The 13,859-nt window shown below is 44.0% G+C and overlaps 1 protein-coding gene across 2 annotated transcripts in view; it reads right to left on the reverse strand.

Moving 5' to 3' along the window:
* Positions 1-10,534: 10,534 nt before the first annotated feature.
* The window catches only part of Ttc27 (tetratricopeptide repeat domain 27), a 116,616-nt gene continuing 113,291 nt past the window's right edge, over positions 10,535-13,859 (reverse strand). For both annotated transcript variants that reach the window (XM_048353166.1, XM_048353165.1), the window contains exon 20: positions 10,535-10,843. In XM_048353166.1, the coding sequence (XP_048209123.1) occupies positions 10,721-10,843 (123 nt within the window). In that variant the 3' untranslated portion in view covers positions 10,535-10,720. The remainder of the gene's footprint in view (positions 10,844-13,859) is intronic.

Consider the following 13,859-nt stretch of genomic DNA (forward strand, 5'->3'; position numbering starts at 1 on the left):
CTCTTAAAAGAGAGAGACACTCTTTTGTTCTGTGCAGATGAAATAAGATACTCTTCATTCTGTCTGGTTCCTACCCTTCCTGGATCGCCTCCTTCACACAAGGAATGTACCAGCTACATTCCTGAAGATGAGAAACCAAATGCTGTCAAGGCTGATTTGTGATTCTTGGAGGAAGAAAGTAAAGACAGATGGGGGAGGGCCTTGGGTGGCAGTTGGAGAAGGACAGTAGGATTGTCGGGTCAGGAGACAGCTCATAAATATAATGGCTTTGATCTGAAGGTCACTGGTTTATTTAGGGTTGCCCTGAGATATCCCCTTGAAATAAACATGTCTGGAATTCTTTCAGAAATGCTTCAAATCTTAGAACCATTTTTTTTTTCTTTTTTGGGGTGTAGTAAGTTTTGATTTGTCATTCCCTATAATGATGCAGATAAGATTTTGTCTTGTGTTGTTTTTTTTTTTTTCAAAAGCAGTCAGGCACAATTAAGTGCTAGCCCTATAACTGGCAGTCTGTGGATCCTGCCAAGATGTGACATTTCGTGTTTCCATGACAACTTAGAGAGAAATTGCCATACCAGCCAGAGCTGGGAAGTAGAGGGTCCCAAGGCCTTGCTATTCAACTTGGCCTTCAGACATTAACAGAGACTTTTTTTTCCCTCAGACAAGAGCTTGGAAATGCCACAGGATTTTCAACATGTCAACACCATGCTTTTCAAGAAGAAATGTGAGAAGCTGGCTTTGGTCACCAAGATGACCATACTCAATCAATGACTCAAGACTGGCCCCGGCTCTCTGAAGAGATTACCCCACTATTTATTCAGACAGCAACGTGGAAAGGCATAAGACTCCCTTAGCGGTAATAAAGATGTGAGGAATTCAGAGTATAATACCAAATAATGCACATTTTTGCTTTAGAGTAAAACCACCTAGGAGCTGTAAACCATTGTTCGATTTTGTTTAAGGAGGTGTTTGGTGGTGAGGATAGATGGACAATTAGTTTATGCGGGCTGAAGTTAGGGCTTCAGTTGCCTGATTTCACCTTAAATAAACAGCACCCTTCCTCAAAAGTCAAGTTGTAACTTACAGAGATTACTTGACAGGAAGGGGCAGGTTGCCCGCCCCCCCACCCCCCCAAAAAAAGAGTCAGGCTAGAGGATCGCCTCTGTAATCCAAACCACTTGGGAGCATTCACCCAGCAAAGCAGAAAAGTTTGAGACTCCTCAGCCCACTGCTGGGCTTTTCATCACAGTCTAATAGGAAGCTGAGAATAGGAAGATCACGGTTCCAGGCCAGCTCCTACATAGAATCTCCATTAGACTCCAGCTCAATAATTATCTGTCATCCCAGCTACCGCAGGAAACCGAAACTAGGTGGCTCATGATCCAGGAACATTCCTGGACAGAAAGAGTGACCCTATCAAAACGATAGCCAGTGCAAAATAAGGGGGGGTGGGGGGTGGATAGAAGTCTGGCTTTAGTGGTAGAGCACTTTCCTAACAAGCAGGAAGCCCTGGGTTCAAAATCCAGTAAGGGGGGAGGGCCAACAGCAGAAAAGTGCAAGAAATCCAGAGAGGGAAAAAGCAGCCCCTAGGGCTCACACTAATAGCATCTGCAACATTCCTAGCGTTTCAAAGCCTTTTACTGTAAAATACAACACACATTTGGGCAAATACACAAAACAAAACTATTCAGCTCAATAAACCACAGCAAAACAACCACAACCTAAGCTAGTAAAGATGACAATGCCCACCCATTGCGTGCACAGGAGTAACAAGCGTCCAGTCCTGTGCTATTCATCTTCTTGCTTTCCTTGACTATTTTCACACAAAAACCATATATCACTCAATAATAGTTTAATTTTATTTGCTTTTTGTTCTGTATATGGAAACATGCCATGTGCATTTTTTTTAATGACAGGCTTCTTTCACACACAAAAAAAGGTTTGAGAGATGTTGATGTATTTACCTCCAAGAGGGAGCTGTAGAAAACATTTTCATTAATGCATACTATTCCATTGCATGGCTAGCCCATGATTTATGTGTCCATTCTCCTGTCAGTAAGTAAATGGATTGTTTCCACTTGGGAAATGCGGTAGACAGCGCCACTATATTCATGTATGACGGTTGCAGTGCAAGCACTTTTGCTTGTGTGTGTCTAAGAGTAAAATCACTGGATTATAGACCATACAGATCATCTATCTGCTAGCAGATAGCCCTCAGCTAATTTTTTGTTGCAGTCCTGGGGCTTGAACTCAGGGCCTGGGTGCTGTCCCTGAGCTTTTTTTGCTCAAGGCTAGCACTCTAGCACTTGAGCCATAGATCAATTTCCAGCTTTCTTGGTAGTTACTTGGAGAAGAGTTTTATGGACTTTCCTGCCTAGGTTGGCTTTGAACCTCTGTCTTCAGATCTCAGTCTCCTGGGTAGCTATGATCACAGGCATGAGCCACTAGTATCTGGCAGCATAAGCAATTTTGAAAGAGTTGCAGTTACACTAACACATGGGATGAACAGCCATTTTAATATCAGCCATTCTGCTGAGTACCTGGTTATATCTCTGTAATTTTAAACTTTCGTTTCTTTGATGATTTTGAACTTTTGTTTTACATTTTAACTTGGCTATCTTTTTTGCATAATAATCGGTATGTTAGTTGGGTTGTGTTTTATCTTAAATGTGGCCCTCATCTCCACAATGTTAGAGAGGCCTGCTTTAGTTAAAAAATAAATAAAAACAAAAATACTTAAGGTGTTTGTTTTCAGAAGTATTAGAGATTGAACTCACAGCCTCATGGTTGCTAGGCAGGCACCCTACCACTAAGCTATACCTCCAACCCTCAGTTCATTGTTTGTTTGTTTGGTTTTTGTCAGTCCTGGGGCTTGAACTCAGGGCCTGGGCACTGTCCCTGAGCTTCTTTTACTCAAGGCTACCACTCTACCACTTGAGCCACAGCGCCACTTCTGGCCTTTTCTGCTTATGTGGTACTGAGGAATTGAACCCAGGGCTCCATTCATGCTAGGCAAGCACTCTACCACTAGGCCACATTCCCAGTCCTCAAGCCTTAGTTGTTGTTTTTTAAGTCAATCTTTCTGATATGTATACAGATGTTCCTTGACCTATGATGGAGATTTCTTCTGATAAACCCATTGTTGAAAAATGTTGAAACAGGACTGGGAATATGGCCTAGTGGTAGAGTGCTTGCCTTGTATACATAAGCCCCGGGTTTGATTCCTCAGCACCACATATATAGAAAAAGTCAGAAGTGGCACTGTGGCTCAAATGGTAGAGTGCTTGAGCATAAAGAAGCCAGGGACAGTGCTGAGGCCCTGAGTCCCAAGCCCCAGGACTGGCAAAAAAAAAAAAAAGTGTTGAAACAATATCATAAAGGGAAAATGCAATGAATACAACTCACATACTAACACCCCAGCTTAGCAGCACAATGCACTTAGCACAAGGCACGGCGGAGCCAGGGCTTGTTCAGCCCCGTGAACACATGGCTGACCAAGCACCGAGCTCCCGTTATCTCCATCCGCATAGAGATCAAAGTTTCTACACAGTTCATTACTATAGGATGTGTGTCGCTTCGGCCCCACTGGAGAGCAGAAGAATCACAAGCTGTGGCCCATATGTACATTTACTGAACAAGCAGTCCGGAAGAATAGATAGGATCATGCTCACATTATCTTCTGCAGCGGTGAACCTTTTGCTATTTTTTTTCTTCTTGTTTATTTGCATGTCCTAACTTGTTGGTAGGTGACAATGAAACAGTCTGGAATTATTTTAAGAGGAAGGTAAGCCGAGCATCAGTGGCTCATGTATGTAATCCTAGCAAATCACAAGGCTGAGATCAAGGATCAGTTTGAAGCCAGCCCCTGCTGGAAGACCCATGAGACTCTTATCTCCAATTAACCAGCAAAAACTTAGAAAGGGAGCTGTGGCTCAAGTGGTATAGCACCAGACTTGAATGAAAAGGCTGACAGTACCCAGGCTCCGACACTGAGTTCACACCCCAGTACTAGTGCACATATGCACACCACATACACACACACACACACACACACACACACACACACACACACAGAGTGAACATCAATCAGAAAATACAACCCCTTGCCCTACTGAGTTCCGGCTGGCATACAAGGTTAGTTAATGAGCTGGCAGCCGGCTCTGCTCTGTGTGAGAAAGAACAAAGGCGCGAGCGGGTCTAGTGGCCAGGCAGCTGTAGAATACCAAGATGCTTTCTCAGCGCAGCCCCCAGACATCCTGAGGCCGAGCGATTCAGGAGGAAGTGACGAGGGCACACAGGAGAGAAAGATGTGCAGCACTGACAGATGACAGAAGGTGACAGAAACTGAAGCCAAGCTGCCAGATGCCCCCATCCAGGGACTCCACAGCCCCCGGGAGCTGGCAGAATGTCCACAAAGCCCTGTTCTCTTCTGTGTGCAACTGCTCACAAAATATTTCACATCCACCATCTGACAAATCCCGTGTGCCCTACGAAGGTGGCTACTTGCATTTCCCAACTTAGGCTCAGAGAGGGTCCAGAGCTTAGCTGTGGTCACAGGGAAGCGGATATGCAGGGAACTTCAGTCTCCTTGTCCTCAACAAATCACAGTCATTTCATCAGTGAACAATGACTGTAATGACAGACCAATCCACAGCACATCCAGTTACACATATACTGTGCTTTGAGCATGCCCCTCCTCCTACACCTCTGCTCCTTGCTCTTCCTGACTTCTCCCCTCTCCCCTCCTCCTTCCCCTCCTGTCCCTGCTCCCCCCACCCCCTTCCCAGCCCTTAATTTCCCTCTTCTACTTTCCAGTCATTCCAATCTCCACTTCTCTTTCCTTTCCTACTCTTTTTCCTTACTTCATAACAATTCATTGAATTCTTTCCTTTCTCCCTTCCCATATCCCCACTTGCAGCCCAGAAAGGGGAAAGGTTACTAGAGAAAGAAGAGCAGAGTTACATCAGGCTGTCATGGACCAGCATAGATGCCATCAGGACCCCAAGCGAAAAACAGAAGATTGTGACAGTGTTTATCATCAAATGCCTTCCTTCCTTCCTTCCTTCCTTCCTTCCTTCCTTCCTTCCTTCCTTCCTTCCTTCCTCCCTCCCTCCCTCCCTCCTTCCTTCCTCTCTCCCTCCCTCCCTCCCTCTCTCCCTCCCTCCTTCCATCCTTTCTCTTTTATTTTTCTTGTGCTGGTACTAGGGGATGGACTCGGGCTTGCTTGGCTTTTGGACTCAATGCCGGTGCTCTACCACTTGAGCCACAGCTCCATTTCTGGCATTTTTGATGGTTAACTGAAGAAAAGTCTCACAGACTTTCCTGCCTGGGATGGCTTTGAACCTTGATCCTCAGATCTCAGCCTCCTGAATAGTAAGAATTACAGGTGTGAACCACTGATGCCTGGTATCAAATGTTGTTTTTTTTTTTAAATCCTTATTTACATCCTATATCTATCATGTTTTGGGGGGAGAGGGGTACATGAATCTTCTCTGTAATTTTAATACCTTTAAGATTCCCACAGTAAGGGTCTTATGAAACACTTGAGTGTATGAACAGCACTGTGTCTGTCTATAGATAATGATATTCACTTAGCCTTCAGTATGTAAAGTCAGCACGGCCTGGGTTAGCTCCTTAACATTAACATCATTTATCTCCCCCACGCTCCTTTCTTGCAGTAACATTACAAGAGCTTGTTTTCGAATGGCCGACACTGGCTGTTCAGAAGCCCACTTTCATAATATCAGCTTTCCGCCTCGTAGCCCTTGGCAGGACTTGCTTTTCATAGATCACAATGCTGGGCAAAGGGCCAGGAGATGGTGAGGCTGCAGTTCAGAAGTCAGAATAACAAAAAGGAAGGCAGATCTGACGTCACTGGCAAGGTGAAAAAATGCTGGTGCTGTGTTAAGCTCACTAATTACAGCTAGCATGAGAACAACATGAGAGAAGAGCTCTGAGCAAGGCCGAGCCCAAGCGGGGAAACATCCACATATAACATCAAACTACTCCACTAAGAGCTTGCAAATGCTCTCAACTTGGATATTAATCAGTTATTTATCCTAAGGTCAAAGAAAAACAAAATAAAAAACACTAGAAACTGCCCAAGCAAACACTTTTTGTTCACCAGGGTGAAAGAGCAAGCATTTGATTATGATAAAGTAATGAGAACACACACACACACACACACACACACACACACACACACACACACACACACACACACACACACAATTGACCTTTCAAACTTTCAAATGGTTCTCCTGTGGGCTGGGAATATGGCCTAGTGGCAAGAGTGCTTGCCTCCTATATATGAAGCCCTGGGTTCGATTCCCCAGCACCACATATGTAGAAAACGGCCAGAAGTGGCGCTGTGGCTCAAGTGGCAGAGTGCTAGCCTTGAGCGGGAAGAAGCCAGGGACAGTGCTCAGGCCCTGAGTCCAAGGCCCAGGACTGGCCAAAAAAAAAAAAGGTTCTCCTGTGAGCTACATCTCCACAGTAAAAAGCACCCCGCACCCCTTTATTAAGCCACTGCAATAGAAAACAGTACAAATCGTGAAAATTTCAAGATAAACTCAGCATTTTAGCCCACTTGTTGAAAACCAAATGCGGCTACAATTCTTATTAGGCTTGGGACTGTGGAAGCCTCTGAGAGTTAAAAGCAAAGCAACAGTACCTTCAGCCATAGTGGGATTACTTTTTTATTAGTAGAGGGTCGGGATTAGTGGAAATGTCTGTCTAATGAATGCAGCTACTATATTTGAGCACATGCCTGAATGAGCTGCTTGTTGATTGAAACATATCTATTTATAAGCACTTCTGCACACAGTGAAAAATCCTTCTGTATTTCCAAGGCGCAGCACCGCACCCGCCATCCGCATCAAGGCTCCCTGCCACCTCACTGCGGGCCCCTGGAACCTACAGGCAGAGAAAACAAGTGTGGCGTATCCACTTAACAGGTTTATTCCTCGCTCTTGGCCAGTAGTTACCTTATCTAAACAGCAACTGAGATTGGTGCAGATGATATAAAATCACACTGGGGGGAGAAGGGAACCATTTTCCCTCAGATTCACCCACCCACAGTTTTAGCCTAATAGATCTATTAGCATCAAGTGGATGAATGGTCGCAAATAACCCCCCAGCTAGGCAGACTCTGATGATGTCAGAATCTTTTAACCTGGTCTGGAAAGTAGGTGGGCTAGCTATGCACACCTGTGCTGGTTTACCCTTCTGTGTCTGAACACTACAATGAATGCACCTCCAACAACACCCAGTGCAATGTAGAAAGAATGGCCCTGGGACACAACTCAACTTTGCTTTCAGTATGAGTTTCTCTTAGCTACGTCACTTGGGATGCCTGTCCCTCCACCCCTCCCCAGGCCTCCCGGCCCATGCTGGACTCTGAGCCTCGTTCCCCCACCCCCACTCCCATCAGCACACATTGCTCTACTTTCTAGACATGGTAGGGCTCTCAGCTCCCTGAGCCTTGGTTTGGGTGCCGAGAAGGACCTCTTATTCCACTCAAGCTTGTTTTTATTCCTCTGCACTTAGGACCTCATTTATTATGCTACTTCTTTAGGGCAACAGGTTGGCAAGGAATTTAATTATTTTTAAGAGGTATAAATAATCCTTACAAATAACTAGTTATCAGACTGAGCTCTTACAAAAGTTCTGTTTGTTTGTTTTATTTGGCCAGTCCTGGGACTTGGACTCAGGGCCTGAGCACCATCCCTGGCTTCTTCCCGCTCAAGGCTAGCACTCTGCCACCTGAGCCACAGCGCCCCTTCTGGCCGTTTTCCATATATGTGGTGCTGGGGAATCGAACCGAGAGCTTCATGTGTAGGAGGCAAGCACTCTTGCCACTAGGCCATATTCCCAGCCCTCTTACAAAAGTTCTGGTGAGCTTTATGAATGATGACAGGCAAACTGCCGAGGTATCCTATTATTAGAAAGGGAAGACAAATCAACTGGCTATTGGAAGCATTACCACAATGAACAGAAAAACTATGGGCTTTGGCAGTCTTTGAATCCTTCTCACTTCTCTCTCCAGAGTTTGTAAGCCTTAGTTTTACAGTGATAGCATGAGCCACGCAGAAGAGCAGGGCTCTTGTGAGTAGAAGATGATTGATGCTAGTCATTAATGCCTGACACAACTTAACAACATAATATTTTCATACTGTGGGAACGCAACAAACACAGAGGACCACTTATTTTTGATCTTTCTATTTTAACAAAGCAAAAAGTGTAATTCTGAAAATAAAGGTATTAGTGCTAGACAACCAAAGTTAAAACTTATATGTACATAACTGTAACCCCTCTGTACATCACTTTGACAATAAAATTAAATTAAAAAAAAATAATAAACTACTCAGAAAAAGCCAGAAGTGGAGTGGTAGCTCAAGTGGTAGAGTGCTAGCCCTTGAGCACAAAGAGACTCAAGGACAGTGCCCAGGCCCTGAGTTCAAGCACCAGGACAGGCAAAGACAAAACAAAAATACCCACAACAATCACACACACACACACACACACACACACACACACACACACACACACACACGGAAATGCAAGCATTCAGCCATAACAGATCTAAGTCTCTAGAGTAACTAACTGATACAGACACACAGTACTAACTGGGAAGCTGAGTGACCTTGGTCAGGGAGAGGACAAACGTGAGGGAACCATATTCCTTTTGTAGATAAGGAAGTCAGGAGTTAAGTATCACGTATGAAGGGTTCACAGGAAACAGAGGTGAGATTTTGATAGAAAACTCTGAACTTTTCCTACTACACATTTCCTGCAATTTTCAACATTCATATAAGATTATTAAATATAATAGGCTTATGTCCCCCACCCCCACCCCCAGGTCACACAATGTCCACATCACACCCTCTAACTTACAATCCATCACCCTTAGCCTCCTAGCTAGGCTTAGGCATGCACCAAGCCTGCCCTCCCACTTCTGGTTTATGTTTTTTTTTTTTTTTTTTTTTTGGCCAGTCCTGGGGCTTGGACTCAGCACTCTGCCACTTGAGCCACAGCGCCACTTCTGGCCATTTTCTGTATATGTGGTGCTGGGGAATCGAACCCAGGGCCTCATGTATACGAGGAAAGCACTCTTGCCACTAGGCCATATCCCCAGCCCTATGATTTGTTTTTTAAGAAGACATCAACAGCCCTCTTTTGCAAGAACAACCCACGGTAAATGGGAGACTATGACAGCCTCCTGTACATTTTAATACAGCAATGAGAACAGACAGAACAAAAAGATGACCCTTTGGAGACATGGTTATGATCTTTCCAAACATGGCTGTCTTTCTATCTTGCACCCCTCCCCCAAAATAGAGCACCTGAGCCTTACACTTGATTCCTGAAATCCCACCCTTTCCTTTCTTACTATTTCCTGTTGGGGTTCACAGCTCAGTTCTGCTAAGAAGGTCATCTTAAGTCCTTGCTGCACTGATTCACACACTCAGCATCCACCAATGCAGCATCTACTGGCCACATGTTCCTCAGTGGCTGCCGGGAGAGACGAAAATGGACTCCAAATGTTAGTGGCCACTACCTCAGTTTACTGGCCTTTCACAAGGACTGTCTCTTCTCTAAGAGAAACTGCTCTGAGACACGTGTTCTTCTAAGCCTAGCATGATGATTGACAGGAAAGGTAAGCAGGTGGTTAGGAAAAGAGAGCCTTTAGCTCTGGTAAGTGTTCATAAGCAAAATCATTAATGAGGGGAAACTTTAAAGACATTTTTCAATGTTCAGAGTACTTTATATTTGTATTTATATTTAAATTTCCAAAGACAGTTTAAAGTCACAAAGCAAGGAGTATGAATTATTTACATCTTACAAATAAGAACACAGTAGGAGGGGCAGGGGATCAAGAATCACGTGATTTATGCATTAGGCCCCAAATTCAGCAATCCAAGCCAGAAACCTAAGAATTTCCTCGCTACAACTTTTATACTAAGATTATTAAGCTCAGCTGCTGCCTTCAGCATTTGTTTCCTTAGACATTACTAAGAAAGCATTCTACTTTGGCATTTTTCTAACACAGTACCGTTTATAGCTGTCTTCATCCCTAATAAACCCTACTAAACAACATATTTATGGCTGGCAGGACACATCACGAGGCGGTGACCACCGGGTTCCCAGTGGCTATTGGATGAGTTCTAATCTGGGTTATGTCACTTCTTGTGTTTTCTTGAGTTAGAAGTTACACCATGATCACAATTCCAATTTAGCCAAGACGATATCTTAAAGACACAAACACAAAATCTAAAGTACAAATGTCTCCATCGCCAAGTTCACTCTTTTATCACTCTTGGATGATAGGGGCAGCCAATCTATGATTCTACAAACTTGTAGTATGTGGCTGGTTTTTTTTCCTTCCTGTTTAGACTAAGTTTTTCCAAAGAATGATGCAATTCATGTTAGGCTGAGAGAGAACGAACCCTGTGCTAAAAAGACAACTATAACTTTATTTGCTCTTTGGGATGAAATAACTCAAAAATACCACAAATACTGAATATAATATAACTGGGCAAAATAAAAGAATAGGGACATTTTTATTTAATGCACTTCAGGCAACACAAACAGGAACATCACAAAAACCGAAATGTTGGGCAAAACACCAATTTGTTTTAAGAATGAGTATCTTGTGTTTCAGATGTACAGGCATGCTGGAGGAAGCTAAAGCCCCCTTTCCAGAACCCTCTCCAGCATGTCAATACTGATTCCGGAACTGGTTGCTCAGGTCTTGGAGCTTTAGTACCAAGGCGTCCATAGCTGCTACGTCATCCACTAGCTCCCCGGATATTTCTCCACTTGCCACATCCGTAAAGTTTTGCTGCAACACACAAAGCATGACTGTCAAGACAAGAAAAACTTCTTCCAAATACAATATAGCATAGTATAGAATTAAAATCCTTTGCATAGGGCTGAGAATATGGCCTAGTGGCAAGAGTGCTTGCCTCATAAAATCCTTTGCATAAGAACACATAGAATGTCAGTATCTCTTTTAGAAATGTATCAGCTATAATAATTAATGAATCAAAACAACATGCCTCGGGGGCTGGGGATATAGCCTAGTGGCAAAAGTGCCTGCCTCGGATACACGAGGCCCTAGGTTCGATTCCCCAGCACCACATATACAGAAAACGGCCAGAAGCGGCGCTGTGGCTCAAGTGGCAGAGTGCTAGCCTTGAGCGGGAAGAAGCCAGGGACAGTGCTCAAGCCCTGAGTCCAAGGCCCAGGACTGGCAAAAAAAAAAAAAAAAAACAACATGCCTCAACTTAGAAGTTCAAAAGCACTGCTCTTCGAAGCAGCTGCCTTAAATACTGGTTATTCATTTCCATGTTATACAATGGTTTGGGATGACCAACCTCATCAATCCAAGTGAAGATCTATTTACTGTCTATGGGAGGGAAACAAGTATATTTTATATTCAAATTCATAAAAATCGTGTTCTTGTGCTACTTAAAAATTAATTTTTTTAGGGCTGGGAATATGATCTAGTGATAAAGTGCTTGCCTAGTATGCATGAAACCCTGGGTTCAATTCCTCAGTACCATATAAACAGAAAAGGACAGAAGTGGTGCTGTGGCTCAGGTGGTAGAGTGCTAGCCCTGAGCAAAAGAAACTCAGGGACAGTGCCCAAGCCCTGAGTTCAAGCCCTGGGACTGGCCAAAACCAATTTTTTTATATTAATTTTCACATAGCCCCCAGAGACCACAAAGATTATCAAAATATGGTCAAAGCAAAAGAATCCAGAAAAATACAATGAAAATAAATGTGTGCTCTTTTTTAGAAAAGGAATTACCTTGGAGCTTCATTACAACACACTTCCGTGCTACCAGAGCCGAATGTACTTTGGGATGCTTCTCTAAGAGCTAAAGGAGGGACCTATGAAAAGCAGCTTCAATTTTTTTTTTTTTTTTTTTTTTTTTTTTTTTTTTTTTGGCCAGTCCTGGGGCTTGGACTCAGGGCCCGAGCACTGTCCCTGGCTTCCTTTTGCTCAAGGCTAGCACTCTGCCACTTGAGCCACAGCGCCGCTTCTGGCCGTTTTCTGTATATGTGGTGCTGGGGAATTGAACCCAGGGCCTCATGTATACGAGGCAAGCTCTCTTGCCACTAGGCCATATCCCCAGCCCAGCAGCTTCAATTTTTTGTGACCATACTTTGTATTGGATGGGGGCCGCTTGTGTTTGTGTATGTGTGCACACGTGCATGTGTATGTATATATGTAAGTGTACATGTGGCTTGCTATGAATAAATTGTTTTCATCAGACTTGACTAAGCCATCTACATAGCATTTCATACTACTACAATGTAATTACCAAAGAAAGTAACTTGGAATCAGCACCTTTGGAGGGGCAGGGACAGACAAAACAGGGGTTTGAACTCAGGGCCTCTTGATTGCTAGGCAGGTGCTCTACCAGTGAGCCACACCTCCAGCCCTTCTCTGTTGTGACCGGTTTTTAGATAAGGCCTTCCTTCCTGCCCAGATACCAAGATCCGCTTATTTTAGGCTCCCCCTTATAGAGGGAATGACAGGTGTGCACCATCCTACCTAGTTTTTTCTGTTGAGGTAAAGTTTCATTGACTCTTCTGCCTGTGCTGGCCTGAAGCCAAAATCCTCTCGATTTCAGTCTTCTGTTCAGCTCAGGCTAGCCTATGCTTGCCACTACACGCAGCTAGGCTTGAGAAGCTATGAGCCTCACGAGCCTTTCTGTGTAGGCTGGCTTCAAACCACAATCCTCCCATTCTCAGCATCAGCAGGTAGGATTACAGGCAAGAGCCACTGGTGCTCTTTTTTTCATACTGTACCTTTTTATTTTTTTTAAAAGAACTACAGTATGTACAAACCATTACGACCTATAACGCTTTTTCATGAGGTAAGGAAAAGAGAGAAACTGAAGCTTAAAAGAATTAATGATCAGCTAGGTATAAGGTAACACTTGTGCAGGCCTCCATCCAGCAGCCCCATACAAGGACAGCATGCTAAAGGCTAGGAGGTACTCTGTCCTGGGAGAGTGGACTCAGGGACTTGTAGAGGAAAGCTGACTAGCGCGGCTGGGACGTAACTCAGTGGCAAACTGCTTGCCTAGCAAGTGCAACGTCCTGGGTTCAATCCCCAGTACCAAAAAACAAAAGACCAAAAACAAACAAAAAAACTGACTAGTGCTTTGCAATGGAGGTGGTGCTTGTATGTAGAAGTTAGTTCTTATTTCTACCCTAGGAGTCCTAGCAGTTTATTTCCACAAAGTCCCTGGCCTAGCCAGAAAAGACCAGCGATTTATGCAAGCCACACCCACTGCAAGTTACTTAATCCAGTTATTTCAATTCATTGCACTTGGTTTTTGTTTGTATTTTGAGACAGGCTCCCTAGGCTGGTCTGAAATTTGCAAGCCTCCTTCCTGCCTCAGCCTCTCAGATGCTAAGATTTACAAGCATGTTGCCATCTCTCCTGGCTTCACTTTTTAAAGTAGGGCTTTCTGCATGTAATTCAGTTTAGCAAATCCAATTTTAAAAAGGAGAAAAAGCATATGATCTACAAAACCAAAGGTTTTCAAATATCATAATCAAAAAAATGCTTTGAGGAGGAGTTAGGAGGCAATTCTTCCCATTTATTTTTTTTTTGATGACCCAGTTAGGGGCTAATGAGAACAAAACTCTATGATCTCACTGTTATGCAGCTTCGTGTTATTATACAGTTGGGGCTCCTCCACACCATGGGAGGATATGCAGTGCCATTCAAGTCAAGCAGGTAAAACTTCAGGGCAAGAAGCTTGCGGGGAGACGAGGGCCCTGGAGGGTACCTCCTGCCACAGGCACAATGAAGCATGGGCTCTGAACCCATCAGA

Source organism: Perognathus longimembris, chromosome 8 (assembly GCF_023159225.1).
Source record: "Perognathus longimembris pacificus isolate PPM17 chromosome 8, ASM2315922v1, whole genome shotgun sequence".
In the NCBI taxonomy this organism is placed as follows: domain Eukaryota; kingdom Metazoa; phylum Chordata; class Mammalia; order Rodentia; family Heteromyidae; genus Perognathus; species Perognathus longimembris.